Source organism: Pseudomyrmex gracilis, unplaced genomic scaffold (genome assembly GCF_002006095.1).
Source record: "Pseudomyrmex gracilis isolate BER0280 unplaced genomic scaffold, ASM200609v1 scaffold_16, whole genome shotgun sequence".
NCBI classification, from domain to species: domain Eukaryota; kingdom Metazoa; phylum Arthropoda; class Insecta; order Hymenoptera; family Formicidae; genus Pseudomyrmex; species Pseudomyrmex gracilis.
Genome location: NW_018020600.1, coordinates 855,688 through 876,093, shown reverse-complemented (window position 1 = coordinate 876,093; position 20,406 = coordinate 855,688). Strand labels below are relative to the sequence as shown.

The 20,406-nt window shown below is 42.2% G+C and overlaps 1 protein-coding gene across 5 annotated transcripts in view; it reads right to left on the bottom strand.

Annotated features, from left to right (window-relative positions):
- LOC109864023 (hemicentin-2-like) overlaps positions 1-20,406 on the bottom strand; it is an 89,079-nt gene that overhangs the window by 1,705 nt on the left and 66,968 nt on the right. For all 5 annotated transcript variants that reach the window (XM_020444813.1, XM_020444816.1, XM_020444815.1 and 2 more), the window contains exons 7-12: positions 17,076-17,351; positions 16,574-16,733; positions 13,491-13,822; positions 12,257-12,623; positions 2,714-2,962; positions 763-1,043 (exon numbers count right to left, since the gene is read on the bottom strand). In XM_020444813.1, coding sequence (XP_020300402.1) covers positions 763-1,043; positions 2,714-2,962; positions 12,257-12,623; positions 13,491-13,822; positions 16,574-16,733; positions 17,076-17,351 — 1,665 coding nt within the window. The remainder of the gene's footprint in view (positions 1-762; positions 1,044-2,713; positions 2,963-12,256; positions 12,624-13,490; positions 13,823-16,573; positions 16,734-17,075; positions 17,352-20,406) is intronic.

Here is a 20,406-nt window from a genome sequence, read left to right as displayed (position 1 = left end):
GTGCAATATTTTATTTTAATGTACAATTTGTATGTTAGTTTTTCCGGTGATAATATTTTACTCTTTCTTGAACAGAAAGCAACAATTCAAAGTAATATTGAACAATAAAATTTATACAATAAAATTATTAAAAACGTCGCGCATTGTATTATAATTAGAATACATCGAATTTGTCTTTCTTCTTTCTTTTTTTCTTTTTCTAGAAACAGCTTTTTGTATTTCTTTTCTAACTATGCTAGAAATTATTCAAGTACTTAAATATAAAGCTTCATTGACGAAGAGCGGGATACGAGACGTGTTACGTACATTGGGACTGGCCTCGTCAAATTATCGAGAAAACTTCGACGTAATTAAACTTACGAAAGCGCAGATAACTCAAGGTTCTGCTAAACCGGAAAAGTTAAAGTGGGGGACTGCCGCATATTGAAGCAACCGATTTCTCCTCCCTTGACTAACTTCCCATCTCGTTTTGCTCGAAGTTTCTAATATTTAAAACAACTTCTCTCTCTCTCTCTCTCTATCTGATTTAGCTCTACGAAAGTCAGAAGAACGTATTTAAATCTTAAATCTCGATGAAAATCAAATTGTTCGGCAAAAACTAAGTCATAAAATATTGTGGAGTGTAATGCTCTTTAAAAAATTCTTAAGTCACTAATTTCTGTCTTGTTAAAAAAAAATCAACATTTCAAAACGAGATTTAACCATAACTGTGTATGTAATGCGCACAAAAGTGCGATAATAAATATTTTAATGATTATTTACATTGTGGTAGTTGCGTTGATTATAGGCGTCCATCGCCATCTGTTTGAAATCAGCCATTGTGGGCGGATTGTTGTAAGTACTTTGCTGAGATACATGATTTTGCGAGTAATTTATGGTAGGCGTTGGCAGGCAGTTAGTCAGCATTGGATCCGAGGGCAGATCCAGACCGTGCTGTACGATTGGCCTCTTCTCCGGCGAGACGTCTTCATCGGTGGCGCGATCTTTCTTTCTTCGTTGTGGTGTTGTCTTGTAGACGGGGGTGTACGTTAGGGGTCTTCTTTCTGCGAACAGATTTAAGGAAGCCATGCAACGTCGCGACTAAGCCGCTTAGTCGATTAAATCAAGAAAGGGACGTCTATTTTATAAATAGCAGGTACATATGTCTCAAGTCGCAGAAATATATGTCGCAAGCGCGAGACAATCGTGAGTCAATATCTCACATTGACCGACTCTATATCTCAAAATCACATAGAGAAAAAAAAAACGATCTTTCGTTTCGCGAGATTTGATGGACATCTCATCTCATCGATGACCAAATCTCCGAGGTCTCTACGCAAAATCTCTCGATTTTTAAGCATCTCTCCATCCGACTTTTATTTCCCGACATTGTCATTATTCGCGCTGCTCCGCTCGCCGACGCAGTTCGCGTATTAATATCGCAAATGGAAATGTATTTTTACGGAAAAAAAGTAACATCGCACTGGAATGAATTTAAATGAGAAGTTTGTTCCACAGAACTTGCGTGATATAAGTTAAAACTAACAGTACGCATGCTTGTTATTATACTCTTGAAAATGGTATTGGATGAGAATTTTATTACGTATGCAAAAAAAAAAACCAGTGTTTATGCTCACGGCTTTAAAATATATACGATGTGCTCGTTCAAAAATATAATTTTCCACGACACACACGTCTGTTCGCGAGAAACACAGTTTTACGTGTGGCTTAATTCGTAATTTCGAAATGGTCATTATACTGAAAAAACTCAAATTCGTGGAATTATTATTACGTTAGTGGTTACAGCAAAAATTTTATGCATAGGAAAAACTAGTAATTTAGAAAATAAATATTATCACAAATATTAGTAGACACACAGACCCGTCAAGATGAAGACATGCAAGTTTGATTGCGAATTGTACATTTTATATATATAAATATGTATATATATATATATATATATATATATCTCATTAATAAGTTTATCAAATTTGCAAATTTGCGCGTACATAAATGTGCGTGTATAAAGTCTAATTATAACGAAATATGTCAAATTTCAGACACATAAATATTAAAAAACTGATAGTGTACGGTATGTACCTAAACACGTCTAAAGACTCTCAACTTAAAAGTGGGCAACGACAAAGATAAACTCGATTTACTATTAATCACTATCGCTATTGTTCACGTCCCTACATTATTTATTGGTTTTCTTTGGAAGTTTGTGCGAAAACCATCGCAACAGTCAATATTTCCTCGAAATTCTTCACGGCTTAATTTATTATTTAACGACTTTGCAACCGTGATAACTTTTCAGAAAGACACACACTCGCGCGCACAATTGCAAAACTTATAGTTGTTCGATGTTCAAACCTGCGCGATCTATTTATATATATGTACAACCCTATATTTATCTCGCGCCGCGCACTTTGAAACGGAAAAAGCGACGAGCGCAATGCGAATATATTATCTTATAATTAAAATTTTCGTAAAAATTTTATGAAATTTTTTCACATTCGATATTTTCATATCTCTCGAAAAAAGTTGGAGGATTATTTTTTTTTATCGCTCTTGGCGATATACTAGATTAAAGTGGCAGCAGCAGCAGCATGCCAAGATAATGCATATGCAACGGCTCGGCTCTGATTGCCGTCGACAGAAAAACCAACAGCCAATAATAGATCAGCGCAGAAGGCGCCATTCGTGCGACGATTGGAATGCTCGACGAACTTACCGTACTCGTTGGGTATGATGTCCGGATCGATGTCATCGACCGCCTGCTTGGTCTGAGGGTGCACCGGGGTGGTTGCACCTGCATTAGGCGGTTCGCATACGATAGGAGCGTGCTTTGGACTTCCGGGTCGGCCGGTGGAGTGCTTCCGGTAGAGCGCCGCCACGATTCCAGCTACGATCAGAGCCACAAGGGTCGCAATTGCTGCCAAGCCCAGCAACAACGGATTCAGCATCGATGCGTTGGTGTTGCCTGCCACGACAGTCAATGCAAAATGCTCGATCAACTGGAACTTCTATCGATCTACTTGCCTCTCCGCGCGCGCGTTCTGTAGCGTGACATAGTTTATACCTTCCTCCCCTTTTCTCCTCTTTTACCCTATATTCTGGCTAACGTTAAGTTCACAACTTGTATACTTGCCAAGGCTCTCTTGATAATCTAGGTATCGACGAGAGAGAAAAAAGAGGAAAAGAAAACTCGCGCGACGAAAGGTTTGAGAGCAACGCGATTGCTCTTTCTGTATTTTCCAATTATTTCCGGATTGCGCGGCACACGTTGATTGGCTGCAAATCCGTGAACAGAATCCGGAGATTACAATGTTTCGTATGTGTGCCAGCGCTATGCGGGAAATGATTTTTCTAGGCGTATACCTGTTTTGCGTTCCGCCTTTTCCTTTGTCTCGGTAAACGAAGGTACCGAGAAAGGGAGCGATTCAATGTTTCCCTATTATCGACGCGTGACATCGCTCCGCACAAAGAGTACGTACAGCGGTAGATCGAAAAGGGATCATTGAACGGCCGTGGCGCTGCCTTGATATATATCGCCGGGCGCTACTCTGAAAGTGCTTGATTGCAAGAGCTAAACCCCCTTTGTGGTAATGCCGCTCGCGCACAGAACTGGGCGCGCGATCGTTAGAGCTCGAACAGTACAGAGATAAAACAAAAACAAAAAAAATAAATATTGCTACTGTGGTCTAACGCGATAGTTTGTTATGCCAACAGGCTCCATTTTGCGTTTGTTTTGTCGACTAAGACAGCTCGATTAAAATACAATATTTCTCTCCACTCTTCTTTCACCCGACTGCAATCTCATCGGGTCGCATCTGCAGAATATTACGATAGCGTTACGGTATCACAGTAGGTATCGTGCGCTTTGACTGTAGAGCATCTAGTTTGGCGACTGTGCACGAGCTTTATCGGTTTTTTTACCAGTCACTTCGAACATGTTTCCTCTTTCGATGAATCGCGATTACATTTGTCTCGTGTTTCACTTTATGTTCGTCGACATTATTCTTAGCGATAAAATGAAGTGATAATCGCGCGATTTCGTTGTCACAGATTCAATTTTGAATCGATTCGCATGACCGTTCTGTTCAGATGAGATAACGCAGATAGTAGACAATACAAGATATGATATATTCCCCTACGTGCGTCGATTTCTCCCTTCCTCCCTCTTTTTGTCACGGTAATCCCGCTGACTATCGAGGGAACAAGCGTCATCAATATCAGGCGCTTCTCTGGCTTTAATAAGCACGACAATAATTGACAAAGGTATGTCTGTTGTGGAATATTATTGAAGTTCAACCCTTCCATATAAATATATACTCTTTTGTCGCGCAATACGCCGCGCATCTACGACACCTACGCCCTGCGTATGTACACATGTATTTTGCGTGTACACATGTATATACGTACACGTAGGATATTTCTCCATTTCTCTTCGTTCATGTACGCGCGTATGACGCCGCGGAGTATCTCGCCGCAAGAAGGATATAATTAACGCGTACTTTGTCGCCCCATATACACTGCGTCCCATGAAACCACCCCCGTATAAGGATGTTCCCGCTAGTCCATCATCCCCCCTAGGCTGTTATCACGAGCCAGCTCGCGCGTCGCACTTACGTACACACCTATAAACTTGCTTGTGCACGTGCAAACGTCGGAAGTTGTGTTCTGTTACGTCTGTATCTTCTCTGCTTTATCATCGCGACCGTTTCACTTGAGCTTCTTCAAGACACACATTTGAAAGCTGACATTTCGAACGAGTTTTCTCTCATTTATAGAAAATGAAGAGATAACTTATTGAGTCATTAAGCGTGAAACTTAACAAATATAAATATAGTTGTCAAATTTACACATTTATCGAGTTACCGAAATGAACGGATCACAAATAAAAAAAAACTTCTCTAAGCAAAGACGCGATAACATCATTATTTTATCTCGTATGACAATAGTCGTTTTAATAACGGCGAACGTTACAAGTTTTGCTGCCGCATTATTCGCAGCAACTGAAGCTCACAGACGAGCGGTAATTTCTGAAACGACAAGCTTGCAAACCCGGCTAAAAACACGAAAAGACGGTGGCAATGCGCCTTTTAAAGCTCGTTTAGCGCTGGAAAACCGACCACGGCTCATTCAAGGATCTCAAAGAAATGAAACGGTGTAAACGAGATTGCTCCTAGGCTGCTGCGCCTTTGAGATAGTTTATTGTTTGCCGTCGCAGTTAAAAAGAGCGGCATAAATACTTGCTCCTTCTCAACGCGATTATCTCAATATCGTGAGTAATATTCGTGTAGGCAATCGTCGAGTTTGAACAACTTTTTATAGATTTAAATTATTTTTCTCAAACGCTGACGACTGACATCTCGCGTGTGTATTCACACACACATTATATTCAAGACATCGTACAATCACTCCGCGGATTCTTATTGTTCTTAATTGTTTATTAGAATATAAACAATTTGCGCTCTGCGCAAACAATCTCGGCAACCTTGTGATATATCGGCCAAAAAAACATTTCGTAAACTGCGAGCGAATAAATTCTCGACGCGAGTCCATTATGCAAATTGTATTGAGCAGAGATGCATTCAAGAAAGACCGCTTTTCAAAAGAAAGAAAAAAATGTTTAAAACGCGTAGCGCGCAATAAATACACGAAATTTCACTCCGTCTGAATAACGGCCAAAGTTTGTTTAATAAAAAAAATAGGTGAAGTGTGCATTGCCACACGAGTGGTATCGATGTGGTAACATCTGGAGCACGTTTCTGCTCGGGATAATACGCGACAACGCACATCGAAATCTCTCAGATAGCTTAACGGGAACGTCATTGAGTTGTTGATCAAAATAAACCGCGGATGAGACACGCGGAAACTTGTAGAATCTCGTGTGAAAGAAAAGAGCGGCAAAACGAAGCGGCCTGTCACGTTTAATCCCAGCGTGTTGCTCTCCTTAGATCGTTCACCGTCGGCATCGTTGAAAATTTTAAAACAGCCGTAAATCCGCTGTTATCCGCAGTCCTGCAGCAGACAGAGATAGTAGAAATTCCCTGCTTGACGGGTACCCAAGGAGCATTCGTGATACTCGTTAAAGTTTGATTAGACTTTGATTGCCGGCGGAAAGCGGACCAATTTAAACTCCGCCTCGCGGATTGCGAGAGCAAAAAAAAAATAGAAAAAGAAAGAGAGAGAGAGAGAGAGAGAGGAGGCGAAGAGAAAAGAGAAGGATAGGAAGAAGGAAGAAGAGGAACAGATAGCAAAAGCAGAATGACATCCGGTAACCAGATGAATGCGGACATTACGTCTCAGCTGCGCTGCGTTTCCTTCATATAATAGAAGAATTTAGTCGAGAATCAAGAGCTGTCTTTCGCTCGTACAACCAACCCGCGCAGACAGTGTGTTTACACCGGGATATGTCCCCGGCACCGGGAGTAATTAAACTTTTTCCAGTGTGAAATTGCAACAGGACCGCGCCGGGACACAGTTGCCCGATCGCAACGGAAAATTGTAAAAGTAGGTATAATTGCAAGGACGGTGGAGAAATGGCAACGCGTAGCGTCGTTTAATTTGCATCCCCTGTGCGTTCGCACAAATTATGACGGACTACGACTGCAGTTTCGTGCGTGTGAATAAAAGAGTTCGGCGGTACTGAATATTCTAAAGAAAAGAAAAACGAAAAACGGTCGTCAATTAACGACCGAAGCGAGAAATACACGGCGAGAATCTTTGTGGAAAATATTTGCTCACTCTTTCGTGGTAGAAACCTCAATGCAATTATTATAATGACTCGTGACACGCTTGAGGGATAAAAGGGAGAGGGAGTGCGCGCGCGTGCGTCTCTCCCGCGTGCGCGCGCGCAATTGTTTGCCTTAAACAGGATTTTAATGCACTCAAGCCGCTCTTTTGCCGCGCGTCGTGTTGACTATGCACTTTGTCTTATCTGCGTAAATAAGGCAGGAGCTAACTCGACGACGCGAAGAACACGCCAAGGAGGAATTCTTTGAGCCACTTGAGCGTTGTTGTATGCGGAGTCCGCGTTAAGCAACGGTGCTACTACCAACGCTGCCATTCAAAAAAATCTGTCAGCGAACTGCCGGAGAAAGCAAACTCTCGTGCAGCGTTTTCAATTCAGGTACATTATTAGCTGACATCCGACGCTCTCCGAGGAACTGTCTTGTTGGTAAAGGGCAATGACTCTCCACTTAAGATTCTTGCCCGTACATTACAAGCAGTTTGAAGTAGACAATTTTTCAACTATCGTTAAAATCCCGATCTAATGTGTAAGAACGATCGTGTATATACGAGGAACTTGAAACAACTCGTAAATTTGCGCGCGCGCGCATTATCTTGTTACTCAATTTCTCTTATTTCATTATCAAGCTTAACAAAATCGCAAGCAATTCTGTTACAGTGTTAAGTGTCTGTTGCGTTAAAATGAAAAATTGCATTTACGCTTACTGTCAAATTTCAAACACCGCGGCGGTTACGAAGATACCTTCTCCCCGGTAGCGTAGTGAAATATTACCCTACCAGCAACTCGCTGTATAAGCATCGAGGTATTTCGGTCTCGCGCTGCAGCGCGGAAGAGAGAATTAATATTGACGTTCCCGTTTACTCTGTCGACGAATCTTGCGCGAAGATGTACGGCCTGTTGCGCGGGGTTTCACGAAAACAATGTCAATCTTAGCGCCATAAATCGGCTCACTTGAATCCCAAGCGCCGACATAGCCACTTTATTTGCTCACTTCCTGCTCATCGCGTCTATCCGGTAAATAGTAAAAACCACGTGGATAGAGACAAGCGAGCTCCTGGGAAAATCAGTCCGCTTCCGGCGAGGCAATACTCGCACGACGTGTACAGAGTTTAAAGCCGGGATTTCACGGGGGAAGTTCTTTGCGAGTGGCCGAGCAGAGAAACGCGAGCGCGCGCTGCCTTCGACGAGGGTAAAGTAATTCGTCCCAAATCGAGGCAATCCCGCGGAAACCCGAAACCAATTTCGAAAGAATTGCATTCTGAAACCGTCCACGTGGCAGCCCCGAGGCCAAACAAGCGCGCGTGAGAATGTCGAAAACTCTCGGAAGACCTTGAGACTCTCTTCGGCCAATCGATCCCCGAGAAAAATCGTTGCGAAATATTCGCTCAATTTTTCTTTTCTTCAACAGGAGGGCACGTTATTTCTTTTCCCGGATAATTAAGTCCGATTTCTTTTTTCTAGATAACGAATATAAACCTTTACAACTTCATCAATATCAATGTGTAATATCCCACATAAATTTCTATCGTGATGCTTGCCGCGTGCTCAATACGAAACTTTTAAGATTAATTCCCGTAATCCGTTTCGCGCTAGTTATGCGACTTATACCGTATATACGGAAGTTTCCAACAAGAATATGCGAGTCGCCCGTAGCAACCGAGTCGCCCGTACTTTCTCGTTTTACGTGACTATCCTCGATATCTCGTTTCTGTTTCCCGCTTTTCCTTTCCGCCCTTTTTCTCCGCTTCTTTTTTCGTACGATATGATGTTAGTGCGCAAGTTTGAGAAAATAAGCGATACGAGAAAACTTCTTTTTCCATTTTTTATTTGATAGAATCGGCGGTCGTGTGCAACAGACCTGAGATGCAACTTTTATCTTACGTAAGTAGAAAAGAATATTCCATTTATTTAATTTTCCCACTAGTGGATCAGCAACGATGCTCGTTCAATGAACGATTACGAGAGGAGAAGCAACAGAGAGCGAGGGAGAAAGAGAGGTTGCTACAATTTTCTTCCTACTTGTCTCAGCCACGCCGACTCGTCTCGTACCTCGCTTTTATCCCTCGTGTTCGTTTTCTTGCACTACCGCAGCGTGCCACGCCGAGTTACCGTTTTTCTCGCTTCCGCGGCTGCCGAGAGGAACTTCTCGACTTGAATCATATCTTCTTCCTCGGCATGTCGGTATCGTTACCGAGACTAGCGTTTCGTTCGTTCGCGGCCAGTTCTTGTTCCTCGCAGGAGATACTGGTAAGGTACACACAAAAACATTTCAGCGGGAGATCTCTTCGCGCAAACCACAACGATTTGTTGGAACGAAGGAAAAGGGAGAAGTTTGTTTCAGAATGTGATAAGTGAGAAGCAGTGTAAGATTCGCCTCGTTTCTCGGAAACATCTCCGTGTATATCGAACACAACCGTGTGTGTGTGTGTGTGTGTGTGTGTGTGTGTGTTCTTTCTGCTTCATCTATTTAATAATCGATCAACGATACAATATCATCATACACTTCTTCGAGATGTTCTACGTTTACATTCGCGTATATATTTCGATAAAGAATTTTACATATATTTTTGAATAAAAATTTAGATAAAAATAAATGTAAAATTCTTTATCAAAATATATACGCGAAAATAAATATACAAAAACGTTTGAGAAGATATTGTATCTTCACTTATATGGTTGAACACGATCGATTGTTACGAAAGATTACGCAGAATATTGATGCGAGGGATCGGAATAAGCACAGGAACATTAAAACCGCAACGCAAAGGACGAGAGTACCTTCTGTCGCTAACGGATCCCTGCGGCTCTTTGTAGGACAATACTAGAGTCGGGGACAATACAAAGAGCCCGCAAATTGGCTTCGATGGTTCGTAGACAGGCCGCCATTCGGGCAAATCAGCGCCGCGAGGTTACGGTCGTCAAATCAATATTTGCACCTCGCCACCCTCGCACACAGAGAGCCAGTGTGCAAAGTCAGGCGTGTCGGAATTAGCGAAGAAGGAAGGAAGGAGGCGGAGGGTGAGGAGAGTCGGACCCTCGACGGTAAAGACCGAGGGTGCAAGTACATCAGAAAGAGAAAGAGGGGAAGAGAGAGAGAGAGAAAGAGAGAAAGAGAGAGAGAGAGAGAGAGAGAGAGAGAGTTAGGGTTGGACTACAGTGGTTGGTGGCGTTGGAAATCGGTGGTAAACTGAATTAACCTCGTGTTGACCCGCGACCGTATGTTACCAATGACTTTCTATTACGTTGCCGGAGTCGTGCCGATGGAGTCTGTTATAATCGAGCATCGTCCCTGAGATAGAAAAGAAATGATCGAAATGTCGTCAGTCGGGATGCTCGTGTAAACATTATATTCTCTTGATCGTTCGCAGGTATTGGCCTCGCGAAAGATTTGTCGCTCGGATTTGTTGGCTCGACCGAGCAGTATTTGCGGGAACAAGAAGCAACCTGAGCGGCAACCATTTTCCTTCACGTACCAAGAGCGAAATGGAAGTTAGTTTCCGATCGCGTTGCAGCTAAATTTCTGAGCACGCCAACCTTCCAGTTGCAATTTTTCGTATGTAACGCAGTCTGTAGCGCATCGATCAAGCCGGCAATTACGTTCTCGCGTTTTGGCTTTTTCGTGTCGACGAACGACAGCACGAACAGACGCTCGGACGATAAGTTCTTTTGAGTTTTGGATGCCTTTCAAGTTTGCAACGCGGTTTAACGCCACCAATATTACGAGAAAATATAGCAGCATCAAGAAAACGTTTGCTGTTACGTAAACGCAGAGAAAGACTATTGACAACGCGAATAAGTATTTTCTCTGATAAATGTGCTTATCAGACCTTCAACCTGTTCCTTTCTCCTTCTGTCAATCGTGAGATGTATAAACTCAATCGACTCGAATTCAATTTGATGCAGAAAATAATGCGGAACATAACGTCCTAGAGACCATTAAGTTGTTACTGACACAAAAGTGTATCTTCTGCATCTTTGTAAAACTAACTTCTTTCCATTTCTGTCATGTTTTAAATTTCTTTTCAAAAAATTTAAAGGAGAAAAAGTCGACGATTCAACTCTCTTCGATACTATCAACCGCACCGTTACGGAATGTTTGTTATTTTCCCGTGGAATCGCATGGAGAGTTGCAGAAAGCCTCTGAAACTGTCACGTAGCGTATATCGAAGCGGGTATAGGTGTTCGTTGATTGAGAGTAATCTGTTTTGTTAATTGCAAGGTCCGCAGAGTCCGATACCTGCGGTTGCGTTGCGCTGCGTTCAGCATTACAAGCTCTGCTACCTACCGGCGAATACTCGGCCTCTACCGCTATCCACCGATAGCGGACCACTTCAACCCTCCTTCTGCCCCCCCCCTTTCCTTCACCCTACGTACGGCTCACAACCTCGCCGACCGCAGTGTGAGGCTCGTCGTGGAGAACGGCGAGGAGACTACAGGCGGTTAACCAACTAATTGCAATACCGACGCGTTCGCTCGCGGTATTTGTGAAATTGCGATCATATCCGCCTTCCTTGCGACGCCTATCAGCGTATAATAGACGCTATCCGTGCGCGTAACCGCGCGCTCTCTAATGGATTGTCAAAAGTGAAATTCAGCGTTTTTTTCCGGCCGGACCGCGTCATTTTTCAGAGAGCACGTCCGGTCTCCGCGCTCGGTTTTCAACGGGGACGACACGATGAGAAAGAAAATGTAGCGCGGCTATTATTGTTGCAACGATCGGCGATTGACGCGTAAATATAGAAAGTCGAGCAAGGAAAACCGGCTCGACCGCTCGCCCGACGAGCAACACAATGCGATCAATCGGTTTTGTTTTTTTTTTTTTTTTTTTTTNTTCTCTCGCTGTGTGTGAGTGTTAGCGAAAGATCTACTGGTTCACGTAAAAAGTAAATATCTTTGTAAAGTGCGAAGTCGTATCCATTCCGTGCGATGTGGAAGCGGGACTATTAACGAGTAGTAAGTTCTCTCCGCGGCGCAAAGAATAACGCGACTGTACTTTCTGCATAGCAGAAGAAATTTAAATATATAACGAAAAGGAGAGATATCATAAAAGAATTTCATTATCATTAAATTACTGGGTTTCTTCTTCAACCAACTTCGCAAGTCATTCAAGTTACATGTTTCATGATTCGTTTATGACTTTGTTCGAAGATTTTACCCCAAAAATCATATTTGTTCCGTCTCTTCCTTCCTTACGTACACGCAATATAAGAATAATCATGCTAACGAGAAAACTTTTCATAATTTCCCAAAAACGGGAGCGACGCAAAAGAAATATATTCACAGGATTTCATAATTTGAAAGTTTTGCGATTATTCTTAGTGGGAAAGTACTGAATCATATCTGTCTCCACAACATTTCGTGCGATTGTAATATTTAATTGCGAAATCAGAATATATTTTGTTAGCGACCGAGAATATAAATGATAATCGTAAAATTTTGTTTTGCCACAAAGATAAATAGACAAATAAATTTTTGACACACAAAAAACATCTTCGAAAGAGCTGAATCTACACTCACCGGTTGTATACATAGCGACGCCTTTTAGGGTTACCGGTTCGAGGATGGCAGGTTCGCTCCTCCCCTTCGCATTAATTGCGTAGAGAAAAAGTCGATAACTCCTTCCCGTCGTTAGTCCTGCGACCTCGAAGGTAGGTCCGTTGGGACTTGCCGGCACGCTTTTATTTAACAGAATCGGACCTCCGTCCTCGTCGGCCACGACCTCGAGCAGATAACTGTATATCGGAAGACCTCCGTCGTAACCCTCGAGGCATCGGACTACCAGCCCTGTTCCCGACTTCGTACCGAGCTCCTCCACGTCCAGAGGCGCCGACATTTCCGTGGCGCTGCAATTGTGAAGAGCATACGGACGGCCCGCGGCTATAACCTGAAACAAGCGAGTCGGAAATAAAGCGTATTTGCATCAAGCGAACAACACGTCTGTTATTATATTACTAACAAAGCCAAGTTTTTACAATTCTCTCTACTCGTGAAATAAAAAAAGCTCAAAGCGGCCGGCTGATTTCTTAATGCACTTCTCTCTAAATGCTGTTGCATAATAGTCCGCGTAATTTAAGGATGTAATTCAAAAAGATGTAATATGTACATCTTCCTGTATCGCGCAGTCTTCCTTCGCGCAATAGATGAAAAGAACGATCGATCTTACCCCGTAGCGACGACAAACGACTTCGCACACGTTCGAGAACTTTCACATGCACATCAAATACCAATAGAGTTTGTATCGTCAGAAAGCAGCTCCGCGTTCTTTGTAGGTATCGTCGATCGATCAAAATGAAAATTTATGGGGTACATAGTGATGCCGGAGTGTACAATGTGTATAAAATTTATGAAGGAAATAGCTAGTAACATGTACGTGATGTAAATACAGGAATTTTTTAGACCTGCACTACGAATGGTTCAGCTACAAATACTTTCAGATCAAATGGATCGCTACAAGCAAGAACGTAGCTAAGAACAGTGATTGAAGTAATAATCATTCAAGAAAACGTGTTTTAATATCGTCACATAAAAAATAAATATATTACGAGAAAATAAAATTATAATTAAAAACAGAGTTGAAACTTTCAATAAAACCTTTTAGTATAATTATATATATTTTTTTTCAAGAAGAGTAAAAACACACTTATTCGACACGCGCGTCAATCTGAGAGCACGAAATTCTGAATCGCACGTCGAAAGCCACGCGTGTGGTTGAGAGCAAAGAGGCGAAAAGGTACAGGTGAAAAGTACTTGCCTGAAAGAGGCAGGGCGTTCGTTGCTTGCCAACCTGGTTGCTCGCCCAGCACGCCACCGTGCCGTAATCCATTTCCGTAGCCGGTGTGTAGTCGAGATTGGGGCCGCGAAACTGTTGGTACTCTTTCAGAGTGTCCGAGGCGGACGGTGTGCCAGACGCCGATACGTGGGAATAACGAGACTGCACGTCGACGAGCTCGCCGGAATTATTGAACGTCCAGTGGTAAGTCACTGGCGCCGGATGGCTCTCCACGGAACAGGCTAACAACACAGTTTCCTGCTTCAAAGCGCCGACCACCACCTCACTCTTGCCCTCCTTACACACCGGTGCATCTGCAAACAAAGTCGTCGCACTTTGTCGACGGTTGGCTTTTCTGCGAACAACGATAGACTAGAGCGAAGTTTGAAGTACGGGAGAGATGATTTATGAGAACCGCCCGTCAAGATTAATGTATAACAAAGTGTGTATGCAGTCTGCGTTCTTCCGCACCGAGAATTTTCATTGTCCTGATGATAAGCGTAAGAGCGTGATTCTGATTAATTTCTTTTCCAGCGTCGCGTCGCGCGCGCTCCCGCGCTTCTCTCCGCGCGTGTACACGCACATAGAACCGTAAATCAATCACACCAGCATTCTGTTCTTGTCCGTAAAATAATACTAACGGCGATTTAAATGGATATTCGACGTGTGCGGTTATTCGTGTTCCTATGCTGCGATATATCGCGCGCGCGCCGCTTCATATCCCGGCGAGATCCGCGGGTGTCAAACGGAAGAAGAAGCAGCTAGACAGCGCTCAGCCCGCCGCACGGTCGATCGATAGTCTAATAGGAAATTCCCTTGACATCGGTATTTGCGATAGGCCATGACACGCGGAAGTCCCGCACGGGACTGAGTGATGATTTACGACCGAAGCTGGGAATCACGGTTGGAGAGACTGTCTGGTTGCAATTTGATACAGTCGCTCTCTCTCTCTCTCTCCTCTCTCTGTGGTACTAAATTAATTGCTAAGATGAGAAGTTCGGGAGATGCTGCCGTAGAGCAGCGTTACTGTATATCGACGTATCAGCGAGGCTGCAAGTACATCTGTTTACTAAAGGAAGATACCCTGTGCGGGAGAGACGTCATGGCTCGATCTCGAAGTTTGTGAATAAGAGATACGTAGTATAGTAGAGAAAGAGACAGAGAGAGAGAGAGAGAGAGAGAAATCAGATTGATCTCCTTTATGTTTAATACGATATATCCTGAAGCAAAAATTGCTTTGCAAAATGCTAAGAGATGCTTTTTTAATATACAGACATGTCTTTCAGTATATACGCGAGTTTTATTTTTATTCAAACACTTCATCAAAACAGTCTCTCTTATTTGATTCATCTTTTTATTCAGAAAAATTATTTTTTCACAAAACTTCACTATTTTATTGAAATTTCCGATTTAAAAAAGAAAGAAAGAGAGAGAGAGATAAAGGTTAAATGTGACGAAAGATAACATTATATTTCTGCGCTGGTGTGTGTGTGTGTTGGAAAGTACAGCTTGAATAATTTCGCAATTTCTCTAGAATAACCAGACAAATTGTTGGGCCGACGTTTGTTCCGCTTTATAAAACATTCAACGATCTCTTCTTTTTTCTCTGTTCTAATAAAATAAATTAGATTTTTCATAATAAATGTTCGGAATTCGAATTGTATCACAGGATATCTATTTGTGACTTCTATTACATGTTGTTTACCTATTCATTCAATAGCCGACGATCAATGCTCGATCTATTAATTTTTTCAATCAAAATGTTTCACTGTTCTCTAAGCTTTAACACACACACACATACAGAAAATTGTAGATGTAAAAGAAAAAAACAGATAAATTTTTGTGTAGTTGTGTGGGGATTGATAATTAACGACAAGATTGTAAACGTAGAGAATGTACGAACTAGAATTTGTGATTCCTACTTGATTCAAAGTTACCAAGAGAGAGAGAGAGATTTAAATATGCTCTAATTCACGTGTAGAACAATGGATGTTAACAAACTTCTAAATTTGTGAATCAAATGTGCGTTGACCAGGAAGCTTCCCGTACTTATACGATTTGCATTGCAAACAGTTAAAGTTATTTGTAGTTGTGGAGCAGAAAATCCATAGATCTTGTAGCACATCTCATTACTTTCTACACTTAGTGTATATACATGTATATATACAGAAAAAATACAAAATATATATACATACTACGTGCAAACTATTTTTTCAATACTTTTTTCAGTACTCTCAGAAGAACGTTAAAATAACTTTTATTTTGAACTATATATATAGATGAAAAAAGTATACACAAATAAAATGCATAAAACAAAATGTTTTTCTTGCTGCATCATGTCGTAAAAATATTGCTAGACGCGATATTACACAGAAACGCATATTGTGACGCGACTGTCACAATTGTTCTGGATCTCGCGCGAACGTTGGAAATTGACATCATCGGAATGCGTCGAAGAGAAGGGGATTTAAAATATGAGGATGGATTTGCGATCCTCCATCGGTTACGTGCGCTCTATCGTATGTCTGTTACGGCCTAGCTTAGCACATTGCCACAGCCTGCGTTCACCCACACATGAATATTCAGCTTATGCTTTACATATACTGAATATGCATCGCAGTCCTTCCTTCCCTCTTAGGTCATTTACAAGATGCAGATATGCCGGGCTAGGCACCAGGGCCACCGACCATTCTAATAGAATAACCCGCGTTTCCGTGTTTCTCACAGAAAACTATACAGCCTATTCTCATCCCTCCTTCTGCTCCTCGCCTTCGCCAACCTATTTTCTCACCACAACGAGAGGGAAGGGATTCGTTTCTCATGCGTTCGACAAACCATAGGCGCTCGCCTCTGCCGTGTGCACACGGAGTTGCTTACCATCGATTAAGTAATTATCGAGGGATTGTGAGCCCCGCGCGAGACCGAAATTGGGGAACTGACGCCGTTGTGAAGGACATACGCTCAAATGCCATTACAACGTTATTGTTTACCCGGGCCAATTTCTGATCGGTATAATTTAGTTATTAATTATTAACAAAGACTTGTTAATTGCGCTTTCGACTTACACATTATCTGAAGAGACACCGGATTACTGGCGGTCTTTCCTTCGCTGTTCGCCGCGAGACAGGTGTAATCGCCGGCGGAATAACGAGTCAAACCTTGCAGCACCAATGAAAAATCGCTGAAAATCACCCCGGCCGTCGAATTGTTCTTCAGCTCTTTACCCTGAAAACACACAACGCAAAAAAAAAAATCGACGTTGACGATTGAGAAAATCCGTAATGAGAATTTTATTCCTTTATTACAATGTGATATGAAAAAACGTGAGAACGTTCACGCATTATAAACCATAATATAAATGCAAACTATAATAATAATAAAAAAATGTGCACGTGGAATTGTGCGCACGCAAGTTATCTAATGAGTAACTAATTAAATTTGCATAAACCGGAGAGAGAACAAATGCAACGACGCCGCGGCTGTAGCACGGCGGAACGCAAATATGCCGTGAAATGTTTCTTCGGATATCGTGATGGGACACGCGAGTACCCAGATTATCGCACTTACATCCTTGAACCAGGCGAGCTTGTACACCTTCGGATTTGCCTGCACTATGCACTCGAAATACACGTCATCGCCCTCTTTGATGTCATTCGGATTCAGCGTCTCGCCCATCCTCAGGTTGACCACCGGCTGGTATTGTACGTCGAGCCGCCACTTATCCTCCAACGCACTGTCGAGTATGGCAGGATTTTCCGCGCGGCATGTCAAATATTTACCGTCGTCCTCTATAGTTGGCACAAAGCTGAGGATACTCAGGCTCTGATTGTTCTCGAGCGGATACTGTAATTAAACATGCGCATTTCGTGCGGAATTAATCGGGTTCCCCGAAAGTTTTGCGATATTCGGACGGCCGAGAGCGCAGACGCCGCGGCCTACTAATCAAATCAACCTAAATCAGCACATTGATACGCTTCCCGTATCTTATCTTTGCTGGACACGTGACTTGAATTTCTCTCTCATTTCTCAGTGTCGCAAAAACATCATTTCCGTTCATTTTTTTTGTTTTTTTTTGTTTCTTACGTAGAACGTCACGCGTTTGTTGCTAATATTAATTTAACATCGTTGGAAGTTGTTAGATCGAAGTGATGCCGAAATAAAAGAGCGCGAGGGATTAACAGTTTTTCAAGATTTATGATGCTTAGAGCAACGGCGCAAAATGGAGGTCGAAGCGGGAGCGGGTCACATCGCTGACGCTTCCTCTCTCCATCATGGTCCGCGTTCCTCCCGCGCGTTTTCACGATGTCATTTTAATGATAGTGCCATCGGGCATATATATCGGAAAAGCCACGTATCAGTATCGCGAATACGATGAATGGAAGTAATGGTTCGTCAGGATGAATGTGACATTGCTGTCTCTCGCTCTCTTACACACTTTCACCTATCATTGCACCTGTCTACCCTCTCTCTTTCTCTCTCTCTCTCTCTCTCTTCCCACCCCTTCTCTACTTTGCTACCTCTCTCTCGTATTTTTTTGCAAGCTCCACCACGTTGCACTTTCAGTGCACCTCAGTGCGACGCGCGATCGAATTTTCCGATAAAACCCTCCGGACAGTCCGACACACCGGCATCGATACATCGCGCGGAATAGATCGTAGTGACGTTACGGTCATAGTGTTCGCATGCGTCGACCGAATGTTGCAGACGTGGTATTTTGAAACCCCCGTTTTCTGGGATAAAATCCACCGTATGGATGTGACGGAAAAACGTTTTACTTAATCGGTTTCGCGTGTCTACGCGAATAAAGTTAAAGCGCGCGTAATTTCCGCGCGCGCGACGGTGTTTAGATTATTTTCTCACACCAGTGCGAAAACTACGAATCCGATTCTAGAATACACAAAAAAACGCGAAAACACGAGAGGTAGATATACAGCTGATGTCTCTCAATATCAAACAAAAGAAGAATTTGAACTCGAAAAACAAACGCTTTTCTCATTCGCGTTTTGATTATATCACACGAATAATGTTTTGTCATATAATTTGTGTAGCGTTTTCGAACGGGAATATATTGAAATTTTTATGATGTACGAACGTGTTTACTCGTGTAATAAACGTGAAAAAATTCATAATACAACTTTTCGCGAAATATCCCGATTATTCCGGTCATCGTGTATGCGGTAATGGCCGTCGCGAGTGCTTCACACATTTTCGCTCACGGATGATCATGGAATAATAGCGCAGTAAAAATGTATAAAATAAGCATAAAACAGAAATAGCTGTTCTGTTGTAGAAATTGTGAAAATGTTCAATATTTTTATAAGCAATAAAGCTTGTTGTCCCCAATGCTTGTTTGTACCTGAAATTAGTGATTTACGCGTTATAATAAAAATGACTAATGCAGCAATAACGCAAATACAAATATTTCAAATTGCGAGATGGTAACTATGAAACATATTGTGTAACAGATTGTTTCAAGATATTATTTTATCTATAACGTTGCGCTTCTCCATAGAAATATACAGTGAATTTGTTGTTAATTGTTTCACTTTTGTTTTACGCCAACCTAATTATATTATTATGTAGCAGCTGTAACATAGTTTGCGCGTTGCTTTAATATATATGCTGCAATTATCTCGAATATCATAATATTATGAAAACGCGCGCGTGTATTGTATAGATACGAGATCATTTAATAATTACAAAGGGTATCGTTGAATGTTTCGTGTTCGACAACTATTCTATTGTGTATTACTTTGATACAACAATGTAACGCAGCTATTTCCAGAAAGAAGCGATTTCAATAAATGTGGAATCGATTTTTATGTGCAAATTGCGGAGCACAAGGATGAAACGACTTCGCGAAGTGGCTATGATGAAGTTGTATCGCGAAAAGAAAGAAGAATACTTACATTCAGTCGGAAACGTTTTAAAAATTTAACGTTTTCAAGTAAAACATTTCGTGCCACAGGCCGCGTGGGAAAGAAGCGTCTACGTCGAAAATAGGAAAAGAAAGTTAAGCCTTGAAAGTTTATCATCGCGTTTATCCACTGAATCGCTGTGGCGAAGTTCTGTACTCCCTCTGTCACTGCGACAGAGAAGAAGGAAAATGTCGGGAATCGAGGCGCGACGGGACGAACGAGAAGTCGGCCGCAAGAAAAACGAAATAACTGCTGCGTCGTCCTAACTTCTCGACGAAAATCGTCGTAAACTACGGGAAGTTGCGGGACGTCGAATTTCACGAATTTCCCTCCGAATTGTGCGCCGCACTTTGAGCGATGATTCTCGCGCTAAATCGTTTTCACCAAGACTCGACGACACGAAAGCTCACGTTCGACCGATGTAAAAAATTAATGACCGATGAGGCGTCCCGATAAAAACACGCGGTGCAACTTTATCAAACTAGGACACTCGGGGGAGACGAGTCGTGGATCAACTGCGCTTTTTTCTTCACATGCAAGCGCAATTTTGCCGGTTATTCCCATCGAAGATCGGACGGATCATCGCAGTGTTGACCGAGCTAAAATCCATCTCGCGACAAAACCAATACGTAATACTGAGAAAACCGACGGAGGAAAATTTTGCGCCACAATGGTATAATCTTGCTTTCTGAAATGAAACGAGTTCTCGTTCAGAAATGTTCTACGGACTGAAATGAGAGAGAAAGAGATTCAATGGAAAGTCTAGTAGTCGAATTTACTCACCCTCAATTTTACTTGCGTCATTTTATAACAAGAGCATTATAAATTTGCTTTCGTCGCCGGGAAGTTACGAACCGAAAGCGCCGACGTTTAACATCTTCAAATAAAAGACAAGAGAGAAGAACTTTTTACTAAGGAGGCTAAAGTGTTTGCTTTCCACCGCATTTAAATGACATAGCTTTCCTCTTTAGAACGACATC